At 43.7% G+C, this 16,034-nt stretch overlaps 1 protein-coding gene across 5 annotated transcripts in view; it reads left to right on the forward strand.

Annotated features, from left to right (window-relative positions):
- The window catches only part of PALM2AKAP2 (PALM2 and AKAP2 fusion), a 271,609-nt gene that overhangs the window by 98,794 nt on the left and 156,781 nt on the right, over positions 1 to 16,034 (forward strand). For all 5 annotated transcript variants that reach the window (XM_075740493.1, XM_075740496.1, XM_075740495.1 and 2 more), the window contains exons 4-5: positions 15,196 to 15,310; positions 15,935 to 15,956. In XM_075740493.1, coding sequence (XP_075596608.1) covers positions 15,196 to 15,310; positions 15,935 to 15,956 — 137 coding nt within the window. The remainder of the gene's footprint in view (positions 1 to 15,195; positions 15,311 to 15,934; positions 15,957 to 16,034) is intronic.

Consider the following 16,034-nt stretch of genomic DNA (forward strand, 5'->3'; position numbering starts at 1 on the left):
TCCTCACAATGAGCCAGCCCCTCCCTGGGATCCTAGCCAGGAACCCATCAGGCTACACTTGGCTTTCCTCAGCTTGCTGCAGAAAGAATAATGAACTGAGTGCAAAGTAATTTATTAGAAAGTATGGGGTTACCACACTGCTAGATGGCATTGAGGTACTCCTCCATGATATTTACCCTCAGAAATGCAGTCCTGTGCCACCTCTCTGTTGTGCCCTATGGCCAGATGCTGGCCAACCATTAAAACATAGACCCTAGCGTGCTTTTAAAGGTTCTCTTAAAAAGGAAAACAATCCCTTTCCTAACCCATCCTGGGCTGCAGGTGCTCTACTGGCTGATTTTTTGCTCCCCTGAACTGAATCAAAAAAAATGTGCGCTTTATCCTGACTTGGAAGCTCTGCAGCTCTTGGGAAGTCCAGGGGTCAAGAATTTCACCCGTCCGAAACCCACGCAGGCAGGAAGCCGTCAGCTGACTCCTACCACAAACATGCAGCACAATGTCAAGACAAACTTCAGCTTCTCACAATTAAAATCATGCCTCATTCCAACTTTCCATAAGGGCGACTTATGATCTGTCGTGGAAAATAAAAAGGAGGTCATTGTCATGTTACTAAACTCACTCTCCTTTCTTTTATTCACACTCCAGCACTGTGAAGGATAAGACAGCAATGATTCAGGTGTGGCTGATGTTAGGTAATGTGGAGCAAAGGGCTGGAAAAGTAAGCCCCGAGCAATCTCAGAGCAATTTTTCCCGCTCATTTCTTCATTCACACAGCTGTGTAGCTGGCTCTGTTCACCAGTACAGCTCAGAAACGACACTACGCTTCCAGGGATCCCTCTGCAGACTTACAGATGCTGTCTGAGCACAAATTCGATTTCTTCACAGCATGGGAAGTTGTCTTACACTGTAGATGAAAACCAAAGATGTACTCAAGATGACCTGAGCAGGTGATGGGGGTCTAGGAACTGGTTCGCTGTGATTTCCAGCTGAGACTGGAGAATGTGAATGCAGCACCCAGCTCTTCTCAGTCCTTCCCACTGCAGGCAGAAACTCATGAGATGCATCTGATGAAAGATAAAACATAATCGTGAAACTCAGAGAATTAAAAAATGAGATACAAGCATTGTCCCTGGGAAGCCTGGATAGTTACAGCTCCTCTGGTCCTCTAATGGTGTGATGGAGTTGGCCCATTGTAGGTGACCTCCTGTACTCCCGGCAAGAGAAAAGCAGGCTCTGGATGGCAGAGATAAAACTAGAGCAGTCAGTTTCTAGAGTGCAGTCAGTATTTCCTGAGCTTTCTACAGCTCTCAGTGAATCCCAGGATGCTGCGGACTGGCTGCTTCCACCCACTGACCTTCTGCTCCTCTTGAGGTGGTAAGCAATTTCTTCATCTAAAATTCATTCATCATTTTATGGTATGATTTCATTCTTGCCCGATTGCTCATGGCGAGTGGGAAAAGGCACTCTGCTTTGCTCACTGAGATGCAGTTACCACCACAGCCCCACCTTCCCTGCACTTGTGTGCCAGAAATTTGTGCTGGGACTCTGTGAAAGGATCGGCACAGAGCTCTCCATGTGCCCGACAGGACCGAAGGCCTCCCCAAAAACTGTTGCCAGAGGTAACAGCACCACCCACCAGCCCGGTGGACACTCAGAGAAAATGACAAGAACAATAGCAGGAAATGTCTAAGGGTGGAAACAACAAACTGAGCACAGCCCACGTTTCTGGGGGCTTCCTGATTGGCTTGATTTGCCTCGGCAGGAGCACTTCGGATAACCTTGGAGTTGTCCCACCAAAGAAAACCTTTCCCCCATGAAGCTGTGTTTGTTCCAATGCTTTCTGGGGCACAGGGATGCTTGCTGCCAAGCACAAATAAATAAACGAGCACAACACAAAAGCTCTAAGGTAGATTGGACAGATGAAGCAGGATCAGGATGCTGCCGTCATCATGCTCAGGGCGGCAGCAGCTCAGTGCATCCCTTATTGCTCCCAGTGGAGAGTCTGTCCCTTCTCACGGGACGTGTTCCTTTCCTTGTATCAGTCTTCACCGTGGAAAAATGGACTCTGAGTTCCTGTAAGTGAATGACAGCAGAGGACAGATTTGCAAAGCTCAAATCCAAGAAACTGTTTGCATCAAGAAACAAACAAAACAAGTTACAGCTCCTACTGGGTGTTCCCCTTCCTGCCCTGCTGCTCTTTTTCTGTCCCTGCTGTCCAAATCACTCTTGGCAAGCAGTGCAGGGGAATGCGTTTGTGTATTTGTGAGGGGCACATAATGTGGAGAATGTTTAAAGGGACCTAATAAAGCTCAGTGCCTGAGGCACGCTGTCTGTCAGCTGCACATACTCATCTCTTTTGCCAAGGGCCTCTGAGGGCACTTACAGGTTCAGGCAGTCATGACTAAAGCACAAAACAAAAGGCAAGGAAAAGTTTGTTAAAAAAGGTCCAAGAGAGACAGATCAGATCCCTGTAAGTTGCAGCTTTCCATGGTAGTAAGGCAGTTGTGCTTTAACAGCCACATGACAGCCAGGATACAGAGAAGGTGTCATCACACCAATTATAATACTTTTGTTTGGGTTTACACATTTTCAGTGTAACAGCCTGAATTCTCTGGGGGTCATTTTCATTTTTAGTATTATTCTCAGACTATATTCAATCAATCACAGCAGGTACCTCAGATCAGAGTGCTGGATGCTGGGCACCACTTCTTACACCAACAAACAGGCTTGTAAACACCATGGTCCTTGAAACAGCACAGTTCAAGCCACCACTGCAGAAAGCAAATAGATAATGCCTTGTTTGCACCAGAAGTCTGTTACAAAGTCCATGCAGTCATTAGCAGCAAATCTGAGTCAAGACAAACAAAAATCATAGAAACTTCACATGTACAGTGAGTATCTCTAATAATACCAGCTAACAGATCTACCAGGGTTAAGCATGGTCTGATGTATGACTGGACTGTATAGGACTGGCAAAATGTATTGGGTCAAGATAGGGAAATGAAGGGAAAAAGTGATTTTCTGGAGGCTAAAGAAGGGATAAAAGAGACAACTCTAGCCTATGATTGCTACTTTTGTCAATACTGGTTTTCTAGTAAATAACTGCAGCACCTTTTCAGTGATAAACAGATTGTCATACAAAGGAATCATTTGCATGTGCTCTTAAATTGCTAAAATTCACACATAATGGAGGCAGGGAGGGATTCAGAACATCCTAAATGGGAAATCTGCAAGGAGTGAAATCCTTGTTTGTGAGCAGTAGAGAACAAGCTGTCGTTGACTTTGGATGGAGCCAGTGCTCTGCCTTAGCAGAGGAAGAAGACTCAGCTGGACTCTGGTATGGAAACAACCTGTGCAGGAATTCAAGGAAGACAAGAAATACCAGTAAGGGGAAAAAAAGGAAAAAGGAAAAAAAAAAAAAAGAAAGGGGAAAAAAAAAAAGCGGCAACTTGTACCAGAAAAAAGCTTGTCTTTCACTCAGTGTGCACATATGTACACATATATGTATTAGAGCAAACCCACAAATTGGAGACTTTTCATGTGTGCTCTCAGGTATTCATGGTTAGGCTTGGGCTGTAATATATCTAACATATGTACTAACGACTAGTATATACTTTTCTTAAACATTCCTTTAATCTTCTCATTGACTTGAATGGACATTACGGTAGGCTGGTGATACTGTGCTTTTTGGTGCTGGTGTTTAGCTAGACACCTTGTGTGAACAGTAAGACCAGCGATATTGTAGTATAGCTCAGTGCATCATTTCAAATAACTTCAGAAGAAATACAACACTTGCAATGAGTCCCAGAGTGAAACTTTGGTGTACATTTTCATGGCAATAAAGAACTTCTGAATCTTATCAACACAGCCAGAAAATTAGAATTGTCCAGGATTTTTTTTCTACAGCTCTACTATTTATCTTAATGAAGATCTTGAGTTTGCTAAGAGCCATGTGGCACACCAGAGAAACAAGCAAATACTGATGTAACCACTGCTACATGGTATTACCATTCCAGGCAATCTAAGTAATAGGTAGATCAGAGGAAGAACAATATTTACATCAAAAATATTTATATCCTTGAGATGCAAAAAAAAAAAAAAAAAAAAAAAAATACCCAATCTTTGGCCCAAGATGAGTGGAAAGAATTGTCACTACAAACTAAGCAAGAGAGGAAATATGTAGTTCTGAAAAAAATTCAGAAGGAAGAAACCAGCAGCACACACTTTTGTCTACTGTATGTAGATTGGCTAGAGAAAGACTTTTTGTTAGGTCAGTTGCTAGCTCTGTAAAATGGCAGACTTTCTGCCAGGCTTTCTTTTTCCTCAGAAAGTTTGGGCATAGGTATCCTTGCTGGTGTTTGTACGGCACTGTCACAATGGCTTTTCTGAGCGTCCCTGTGGAAGGGCTGAGCAATGCACATCCCATGTCACAGCTTCACCCTGCGTAGCGAGAGCTGCAGATCAGCACAGCCCAGGGAGCGCTGCGCGCTGCATGGGTTCATGGCCCTTGCTTCATTGTCCCTCTGCATTCACTCTTCTCTGAGCAAAAGACCTGCAGACACAGATCAGGGAAAGATACAGGGGAAAAAATATTACCAATTGTCTCCAAAGCCCATGAGCTCTTTTCATTCTGGTGGACTCACAAACTTTTGCCCAGGCCTTTTTAAGTGAAAGTTCTCCTATACAGAGATTGAAAATTGCATACTATTGACAAGATGTCCATTGCTGGTAGCACAGTCAGGCATCCCTCAGCATCAATGGCTGCATTCATGCAGCCTGTATCATCATTTCCCAGTGGTTACAACAAGCAGAAATGCACCAGAAGGTGAGTGATAAGTTTTAGGGACTTACAGCTATATAAATCATACTGTATGTTATATATATATTGAATACATATATAAAATATGTTATATATAACACTGTGCAGTGTAAGCACACATAGACTCCCTCCTTTGAAGTGTGGCTGTTCCCATCAGCTGCAGCTGATGCTTAGAATTTCACCTTTCTATTACATTTATAGAAGTTATAAAGCTGCACCCATGCTTCACCCTGGAAGCTGGTTGCCCAAGCGTGTCCTGTAGGCATCTCAGGAACAGGAGTGCTACACTGGTGAGGAACAGATGAGCATCGCCAAGTCCCCAGACACTACTCTGGGTACCAGACTTGATGTCCTGATGTCCTGGAGCTCTGCTAGGCGCTCCTCTTGCACTGTCCCCTCTGAGCCTGCCCTTCACTGCAGTGGCCCATGGGTGACTGAGAGGGACAGGAGCGCTGCTCTCTGCAAGACTCGCTGTGCAAGACCCTCGTCAGCTCACTGGGAAGAGCAGACAGGAGCACAGACAGCATGTCCCCAGATCTTGCAGTGCAAGGGCAGCAGGCCAGAAGAGATGGTTGAGGGAAAAGCTGCAGTGACTTGAGGTCCAGGCAGAAGACAATGTGCCCACTCCAGCCCTAGCTAACGGTGCTGCCTTTAAACCCAGCCTCCCATGTGTTTCGATTTTCAGTGCAGCACTGCTTGTACTCTGAGCTTGCAGAAGTTTATTGCATTTCTGCCATGGCCCTTCCAGAAGCAACTGTAATTTTCAACAAGGATAGAAAATGAACAGGTGGTGCCTGTCTGAAACTTCTGCTGTGGACAGCCACTTAACCCAGAGGTTACAGAGCCCGCCTTGCAGCAGCTGGCTGCTAGGGTATCCTTCTGGCCATGCTGCTGCAACCCAAGGCGTTTAAATTTGGTGTCATGCTCTGCCCTGAGCTCCCCATGATCCTTAGCAGCTCATCTCTCAGCTGACATTGTAAATCAGGGACAAAAAGTGTATTCCCAGTCTGTACAAGGGCGGGTGAAATCTCTTCAGGGCAAATACTTTTAGTAATTTATATTTTTTTTTACTTCCCTTCATTGAAAAAGAAGGTGGAGGTAAAACTCACACTCTTTTCCAGGCTTCCTGTCTTCCCTGTAAATGCTGCTAGGTAACTGAACGTGTATCTCCAGTACACTGGTACGTATACAAATTGCACAAAACATCCTCCTTCCTTGGCAGCTTGCAGCATGGGTGCTGCATTCGTTTTGATCGTACATCTGCGCTAACCCTGGCAGCGCTGCAGTATCCAGCGCTGCTGCACTATGGAGGAACGAGCACTCAACAGTCATCCCCCGATTGCTCTCCCTCTATTTCTTGGACATCTCCCAAGATAAAAATAACACAGTCCACTGTACAGCTGAACTGCTGGCATCCGTTGCTAAGCCTAAATGAATTTTCATGTGCATAGCTGCAATGTGCCAGCAAGCTGTTTTTCACAGGGCTGGCCGCACCTGTGTTGCTTTTCTAGTCTCTAGGTGCGTGCTGCTGTGTATGCAGACTTTGTGCTGCGGGGGGGACTGCACGTGCGACCCTCCTTCAGCTGGACCACATCTTGCAACACATGCCCTCCAACCCCAGGTCCCACCACAATCATTGTGGCCTCTCTGGAGCCTATTCCCAGTGCTCAAAGTACCCACCAGTCCACTGAAACACACCTCAATGGTAGGAGCAAAGCAAAGCATGGGAGGGGGGAGGATTTCATGACAGCAAGCCACATGGGCACGTTTGTCCATCGTACTCTTGTGGGTCTGCTAGACTGTGTGTCCTCAGGCATCCTAGAGGCAACTCTCCGGGAGTTTGTCCTGCCAAGGTTATTTAAAGCTGTGGGAGAGCTAGCAAGTTGCTGCAGGGTTCAGTGTCTTCCCTGAGTCTTTGCACCTTCACCTTCCAATTACAAAGTGCAGCACAAGTGTCCTGTCTCATATGGCTATTTTATCTTCCTGCCTTTCTCCTGCCATGTCAGCAGGTACCAACCAGTGAACCACAGATGATGAGTCCCTATACTTGCAGTGTATGTCCCATGCGTTGTCTGGTGCGACTCCCCAGAGCTGTCTGTCTGGTTTTGTGCAGCCCGAGCATTTTATATCAGTTGTGGGTCACTTTGTTTATTTTAATGTTTTGGACACTGGACCAAGAGGCTCCAGAGGCAGGAAGCTCACTCTCTGGGCTGCGAGGAAAGGAGAAAGCGATAGCAATGGTGAAGAGGAGAGACAAAAGACAGCTTCACCAGGAGAAACCTAAATATCCATTTTCATCTCACAAGCCTGGGCAAAGAAATCAGGACATTTGTGCCGTTCGTTTTAAACACAAGTGCTCCAAGAGCTGGATAATTCAAAAGCCAGACTCTGGCAGAGCGGGTTAAGCTATCAGGGTCTTTACTGGGCTGGTCAGCGAAATAAAGGGACTGGGTAAGATCTGCCAGGTCCTAGTCAGGAGCACAGACAGGAGCTTTCAGATCCAAACACTCTGGTGTAAGCAGACAGGGAGAAGATAAGTGGACTCTTAGCTCTTTCACCTCTTTGGTCACTGGCCGGGGGACTGGGTTCAGACCAGGGCTTTTTTTTTTTTTTTTTTCTTTTTTTCCCTCCAGTTCTCAAAGGAGAGTCAAGCCATGTGCTCCATAAGGGCAAGCATCCAAGGCATAGTGATTGACTGATTTCCAGTCAGTGATGTGCCCTCTCCCAAAACAGTGGGAAGATTTTAAGGTTGCAGCCATACCAAGGAGACATCTCCTGTTTGAAGAAGACTGAAAGAACTTGGCCCTGGAAGGCTCACAGCTGTAAAAGTCCACAAGCAAGTGTGGGCTGTAAATGCTATGGGGGCAAGAAGTTGTGTGTTCAGGTGATAGGTGGAAATGATACTGGAATGAGATAACGTGCTTCTAAAAGAGAATAAAAGCAGGTCATGGAAAAAATTATTCCAGCTGAAGGAAGAGAGCGCTGTACTCCAGCTCACCCCAGAGAGTGCTGGAGGTCCCTGTGCTTGGGAGATTTAACGCTACATCAGGCAAACCACCAACAAAAATTCATACACAAACATAGTGTTGCTTTGGCAAGGAAAGGGACTCAATCGTACAACTTCTGCAATTCCAGGTCAAAGCCTTTGCGTTACCTTGACATTAAGCCTTCTACACCTGGCACAGGCAACATTTTACTAACTCAGGGTAATTATTGTTGGGTCTTACACCTCATCATGTTCAGCTCAAGAAATCCTGTGGCCAGTGCTTGACTTGCTGGCCTTGATTTGTCTAACCTAGCAGGGGTTATCCTGGGCCTAGACCAGGCAGATGCAAAATATCAATATATAGTTCTCTTTCTATGCATGTGTGTATATAAATTTACTTCAAACAGCAAAGGGAATTATAGACAGTTTTTCCTCTCTTCCCAAGTTCATCAGCTGATACTGGGATGCAACTTTTGCTTGGCGAAGGGAATGGTTTCCCTTCCTGTGTATTCAGGAAGATTCATATAGATTACCAGAGCAATTCATTCAGCATCATGCCTGAATTTCATTTCCAGGCATTGATTGGTGATAATGTATTCCTAGTCTTTCAAGTCACGGAGGGCTTGCCTTTTCAAAGATGCTAATTAAGTTTGCTGCTCTTGATTATCAGCTGCGCTCTGTAAACAACAGCCTTTTGGAAATCATAAGATGCGCACTGCCAGCTTTCCTCTTTGAGGGCAAGCCATTCAAAAAGAATGAGCTCTGCAGAAAGACTAAACTAAAAGGCATTGAATTACTCAGCTCTGGAATCTCATTTCAGATCCTGCAACAGACCTGAAATGAAGCAGGTTTTTGCCATCAGCACTGGTTGTGTGTCAATATACAAATGGTCCAACCGGCTTTGACACAACTGCCAATGTTTGCTAAGAAAACTAAGCCAATGTGAAACATAACCAAGTATTAGTCAGTGATTTCCCCCTCCCCTGCAACAGATGAAGGGCACCTTTCATGGCTGTGGCATGTAGATAAATGCTTCAGTTTCTTAGGCATGTTGGTTTATAGCCAGGTTGCTAGTACTTGGCAGTTAATATTGGTATAGGAAGCATGTCAAGGGCTGAGGTGTTGGACTGGGATTGGGGTACACTTCCTTGTATCTTCTCCAACTGTGCTGGTTTAAAGAGCCTAAATGCAAGACTTACACATCTTGCAGGGGGAACACTTTCCCCACCCTAATTCAAACCCACTCATTCCTTCCCTTGCAAGTTCATTTTCCAAAGTTATTCTGAACCTGGGTGAGCTAACAGGTACCCTGCTGCCCCAAAAAACCTTTACAGTGACCAAGAAGTGGAAAGGAGAGACCCATGGGCTGGAGCATTTTTGCCAGTGCTCTTTTGCACTGCAGGAAAAGGCAGATGACTCTGCTTGGAGAAGGGTGGACACTGCACATTAAGTTTCCACTTCTGTTTTTGCTATGTGGTCAAAAGCTTCATGAGGGCAAGATCCTTGAGATGGGCACAGAGTTTATGCAGAGATCAATTTCATCCCTACAGGCAAGCACAGTTACCCCTAAACTTGGTGTTTAACTTTCTGCTTAGTAAGCATTGGAGAGGTTTGTTGCAGGTCTCTGCTTGTGCATCTGCCATTTTAATACCAGCTGGAACACCTCAGGATGTCAGCTCTGAGAGACCAGGCACTAATTACTGATATACAGGCCCATGTCTTCTTTGTGCCTTTTATATCAGATTGATTTAGGGCGTCAGTCAAACAATGGCAAAAAATAATCAGTTTACAGCTGAGCTGTTCATAACTCCATGTATGCATCAGTCACCTTTTCCCTTTGAGTGTTTATTGTGATTAGGTCTTTCCTGTTTTCCTCTTAAGTTCTGAATACTTGTCTATTTTCCGTATTAGTGCTGATGAATGTTCTTTTTTCCACTGACTTCTGTATGCTGCAGACATAACTTCTATTACATATCTATGTTCGCTGCAGAAATGACATGAGTATTTCTCAGATGCAATCCAGCATGCAGAGCTAGTACAGGCTAAAGAAACTGGGCCATAAACCTGCAGCTCTTCTCCCTGTTCATAATGCTATTACCATCCCACCCCAAAAAACCAAAACACTGCTGAGCCAAATGTAGGTACCTCTAGAAATCATGTGTCTGCCAGAGTTAATTAGGTGGATAGAGGAGGCTGTTTTCTTCAGGTATAGTTCTGCTTACTTGGGATTTGTGTGCTCCTGTTGCAAAGCGGTGTGACTGCACCAGCTGTGTGAGTGCCCTGCAGGATGCTGCTCAGGGTCCCACTTGGGGTCAAGGTAAAGGCACTTTGTGCCAGAACAGCCTCTGCCTTTCAGCAGAGAGGACAATGACAGGCTCAGTCTGTGGGTTTCAACATCTTAGCATGGGAAACAGAGGAAATCCTTCACCTAGAGCAAGTGCATTCATCACCTTCAGGCTGGAGCACAAAACAGAGCCCTATATCCAAACATGATGTTTGCTGGGTACTGAGTGCTAAACATAAATGCACATGTATGCATACCACAGCCCCAAACCGCTCCTTCTGCCTCTTCACCTCTTAGATCCCCTTCTCAACTCCTCTTTTTGTCACCTAAATTAAAAAGTCTTCTGTGCTGCCTGACAGCTCCTTTGCTCCCTGATCCAGCATCTCTGCAGGAATGTTCATTTGCTGCTTCGCCTCTTGTCCTCTCTGAGCAGACCCAGACCCAGTTCCTGAGCCCTCGTGCCTGGCACAGGGGCACTGGGGGTACATGAGGAGCTCGCACCGCTCCTCTTTATCTAGTGAGGATGTATTGAGCTGTAGCCGTCTCAGAAACTGCACTGCCCACCTTGCCTACACTCGTGGCTGCCTGGTTGGGTCAAAATCCCACCAAACACACAGACCAGACTTCTGCTGCATCCTCTTCCCCTGCAGTACTGAATGGTTTTGGTCTGAATTTTGCAGGGCATGGTGTCTGATAGCTACAGATTATAAAAGAGAAAGCCTGTGAGTAGCCTTAAAATTATGGGGTTTTCCTCCATCATCAGAAATTTCAAGCCCAACTGGAAGAAGCCATGAGCATCCTGGTCTGATCTCATGGCTGACCCTGCTTTGAGCAGGAAGTTGGGCTAGAGACGTCCCAAGGACACCTCCAGCCTGAATTATCCTATGAGCCTGTCATCTTATGAACCAAGGAATTGCAGTGCTCCCAAATGACAGCAAAGTTCTGTCCAAGAGACAGCATCCTTTCTGCTGTTCCTAGTTTCTTCCCCTTCATAGTGGGACAGCACTGTTAACATGAGCAGGAGGGTCACCTGGCTTACATGGGCAGGTCTTCTCACCCCCCAAAAAATCCTGTTACACCCTCAGGTACTTATGGTAGCCATCTGTTAAAGAAAGCTAACAGCAGACTAACAGCAAGGCAGGCTTGGCTTTCTGAGCAGCGAAATCTTCACTGTTTATTTCTGTGATATTTGGGGAAACAGGGCTCTGTGTACATCCACTGAAAAAAACATGCCCATGCCAAAGCAACTCTGGACTCCTTCAGCCAGTTTTTCTCCTTACATAAACAGTTTATCAAATCCCAGTGATCAGATAACTGCTTGGGCCAGTAAGCAGCAATAATAACAGTCTGGTTTACTCCACTTCTACCTCATCTGGATCTCTGTTTTCTTATTTTTTTCCCTACAGCACTCTAGATATTGTAGTTGTTTATTTAACTGGCTTTATTGTTGTGGCAGCCTGAAATCTGCTAAGAAGCCAGGAACAAGGGAATTATAAGGTTTCCTTGCCAGGTGTCAAATGACAATTAAGGCACATCCTTTTTAAACTGGGCTAGAAGAAAAGGACATTATTCAGTATTTAACAGGTTTACACAGGAAGAATGTAAGCACTTTGTATATGTATGTACGTGTACATGTGCACTCTGAATGGATTTATTACTGTTTAAGCCATTACATAGCATGTTGGTCAAAACAGATGTGATATTAGTGCATCTCGTTTTGCAGACCAAATTTGCATGCCTGTGTTGTATCTTGTTACCAAAAAAGTAGGCAGTTCTCCTTATCACTCAGCAATTCTGATGATATGAAGCTCACTAAAAAAATAAACGGTGCAAAACAACATTCAGTTTGCAATATAATTTTAATTTTTGCATTGCTGACCCCTACGTAAAAAGGCAGCCCAAAGGAAGTGGTGAAGGCTCTAGGTCCAAATTTTCCAGTGAGGTTTGTGGTGCCCAGATGGTTTGCTGATGAATGTATACAACAGCTCACATGGAAACGGTGCCCTTGAGTATTTCTGTTACCTCATACCTCAGCAGCATTACCTCAGCCTTTAAGCTTGGAGATTATAGATGAGAGTGGTATAAAATTGAGCGAAAAGGTATAAAGCAACCTCCTGTGGATGGTAATGCTGTGTTTATGACCCCTGTGCTATGTAACAGGTACATTTTGGCTGAATGATCTGTATTTTTCCTACCGTGATTAGGAATTCAGACCCATTCTACAAAAGGCCTGGGAGACTCTCAGTCTGCCTCCACTGATTTCAGTGGGAAAAGGGAAATTTGCCCCTATGGGATGAGTTTGTATGCATTCTTACTCAGTGTCACATAGGAAATCTGTGTCCCTGCAAGCTTCACCCATGTTTCTAAATCCTGGCAGCTCCGTCTCCATCCCTTTTCTCTTTACTAAGCTGTTGTTAATACTGCTTCTAAAAGGAAGTGAAGACAGAATTCAGTAAAAAACACCTACCAAGATGTCTTGTCGAAATAGGGTAACCTAATGTTGCATCTGCGCAACTCGTTTTAATGGTGAGGGTAGGCTGGCAGGACTGAAACAGAAACTGGGGAAGTGACTCAGGAGGGGAGGATAAAAGAGACATAAACAAGTGAAAACAAAAGAGCAAGTAGCCAGAAAGTAAGAAAATGTAAATTAAATCAATGCTGGGTATGCATATGCAAGTGCACATGCGCATGCATTAGAAGCACACTTTCCCTGGAAGACCAAACAATTCATGACAAACCTCGTACGGTTTTGAGCTGGTGCACAAAAAATGCTGCACTTATCACCACCCCAAATTACAAGGAACCTACTTGCTTATAACCTTACTCACATCAAATGAGCAGCTTTACACCATGTATGCTCACAGTCTTTTCATTATCATAAATTATTAACTAATGTGCAATTCAGTTGAAGGAAGAAGGACTTCTTTCTTCCCCTGCATTTTGTTGTTGCTGACTTCCATGCATTCCCATTTTGCAGTCGTTTCCTGGATCATGCAACAAGCAAAATGTACCAGGCTACAGAATATGTCTCCTGAAAATGCTGCTTAGTGATTCGCTTGGGAGGAAAAGAAACATACCAGTAAACTCCGACTCACCCAGCTCCACAATGTAATTTTACCAGACAGCACAGCAGAATATTTCAAATATCTTTATCAGCAAGGTATAAATGTATATAGATCTACTAATCATTCCCAGGAATAGGGAAGGAAAAGAAGCCACTTTCCTCTTGACTTCTAAATTCATTAAGTAGGAGCATGGCAATGGCTGACCTCAATGACAAATGATTTTTTCACTTCACTAGACATTTTAAAATGGGAAGAAAAGTCAAGATGAAACAGTATTTTTTGAAAGCTTTCTCCCTGAATCACAACATGAGGGAGAATATTCATTCTGTATCAAATTGTTCCATTTCAGCAGAACAAAATATTTTGTTTCAAAATAATTTGCATTTTTAAAGGTTTTATGTTAATTTGGAAAAAACTTATTAAGTGGATTGCAGCAGTACTTTGCAACAGTTCACTTTAAAATCACAGCAGTTTAGCAATTTCAACTTGGAGATGATAGGGTTGCCTTTGAGAGAGAAAAACAGCGGTTCAGCAGATCACCACAAATTTGAGACTATTAAGTATTCACATACTTCAGGAGAGTAAAATCTGCCTTTTTCCATCTGCAACAACTTGAGGCTGTGACACTTTTGTCTCCCTCTAATGAAAAGCATTATCAACAAGTGCCACACATCCTTCATCCTTGCACAATTAGAAAGTGGGGAAAAATTTCCCAGGTGCATGCCTTAAGTTAGACCCCTGCATCTATATTTAGACACATGAATTTCACAAGCAACTCACGCTGTCAACCCCCTGAAAGCCGCAATCCCTCCCTCCCTCCTCCCTACCTGCTCGCTGTCACCTTCTCCTTGCCCTCTGCCTGGTGATCAAACAAGCATTAATGAATTCCTGTGCTGAGCAGGACTGGAAAAGAGCAAAAATATGTCCCTTTAGGGGACATTGATCCTAAATACCCTGATCCTTCCCTTGAGAAGTGGTGGCAAAAAAAAAAGGAGCAAGCAGCCATGGGTAAGGAAAGTACTGGACGACACCGATCTGTCACCTTCAAAGAAATATGGTCCAACAAGATATGAGCAACTACAGCTCTCTCTGAAGACAAAGGGAGTGTTAGGTAACTAACCCTGTTCAAAAGTGTTCATCTTAGTTCATATTACAGATATTTTAAAATTTTTGGTCAAAAGTGAGAAAATAAAGATGGTGGTATACATAAAAATAGAGAGAGAAAGAGGAAATATTCATGCACCTACATAAATCATATCAATAAAAGGAGGTTTGAGCTAAAGTAATGGAGAATCTAATTCTGATTAAAGTGTATCCTAAATCACAATCAACACATCTTAAGGACTGAGGCATCTAAAGGACTGAGTGCCATTAGGTCTCAACAAGAGAAACAACAGTGCCGAATGCTTCCTGCCTAGCAAAATAAGCTTATTTTCTGGGCAGCTTGTGTATTTTGTTACCTGAAGCTTCTGGTGTCCCCAGTATCATGCAGTAACAGTAGAAAGCATGGATGGATGTCCAATGCTTTTGGGTTCCCGAAGTGGTATTGTTGGGAGTGGGCTAAGTACTGGTTCAAGAGCAACTCCTAGCATGACTGGTTGACTGCCAGCTTGCAACAACTATTTGCAGTTTCATTGTCTGGAGTATGGAAGCATTAGAAGACATCTACTCCTCTAATTATTACTGCATATTTATGGTTATATCCCAAACTGTGATTTCTAAAATGAAAGTGCATATCTGAGAGATGTTATGGGAATTGGGGTGAAGGGATACCAAGATATATTTTTACTTAATCTGTATATGCTTTTTCAGAAGTGGATAAGAAGAGAATTAATGTTTTTCTTTTAAATAGATATGTCTGTTCCACAAATAATTCGTGTGCCCTTCTTGCTCCAGGAAAGCAATTGTGAATAACAAGAGTGAAAGTTGTCCCTGATGACATTTGAAATGCTAATTAATACCTAGGAGACTATGGCTCATTGAAACAATTTTTACATGTTTTATTTTTGTGTGTATGTGCATCTCTGTATGTCTTCCACAGGCTGGAAGAAGAAATACAGAAATTAGAAAGTGAGGAATCCCAAATATCTGCCAAAGAACAAATAATCTTGGAGAAGCTAAAGGAGACTGAGAAATCCTTCGACAACTTGCAAAAGGTATTTAAAAAAAAAAAAAAAAAAAAAAAAAAAACACGGGCATATATTGAAACCAAGGTAGAGTCTTAGCACTGTTTGAAAGCAGCAGTTACAATTCATGCACTTATGGGAAGATTGAGGGCAGTTGCAGAGCACTTAGCTCAAACCAGAATGAACAAGACCAGAAAAGATACAGAGGTGTCAGATCTGTTTTGGTTGGGTTATTTGGATTTCCCCTTCCCACTCCAGCTTTTTTTGCACAAGGATTTCAGATATTTCTCCCGATATTATCTGCAAGGAAACCATATGAAATTTCTGCCACACAAAAGATGTCAGCAGGATCCCAGAAGGCATCTCAAGCTTCCCTGCTCCCAGTGGTACTCAGGGATAGTGGCATTTGCCACAAATGCCATTTCCGAACATAACAGCCTGCAGCAAACAGCAGTGTTCTCCTTTCAGTTACACCATGTCCCTCTCCCTCAGCCTCTAATGGCACCTAAACCTGAGGAGACACATCCCCAGGTACCCCTTTAAAAATTACAAAGAACCATAAAAGCAAGCCTAGCATAAAAATCAAGACTTCATGCAAATTAAACTCAAAATATAAAAGGTTTAACGAAACATCTTTTTTTTTTTTCTTCACAGAGTTTCTCACACCAGGATGGTGGTAAGTGCCTTTTTATTATTGTATAGCTATGGGTTTAACAAGTTGTTACTATGGCTTTGTTGCAAAGGTTTACAGACT

The sequence above is a fragment of the Balearica regulorum genome, chromosome Z (assembly GCF_011004875.1).
Source record: "Balearica regulorum gibbericeps isolate bBalReg1 chromosome Z, bBalReg1.pri, whole genome shotgun sequence".
Lineage (NCBI taxonomy): Eukaryota > Metazoa > Chordata > Aves > Gruiformes > Gruidae > Balearica > Balearica regulorum.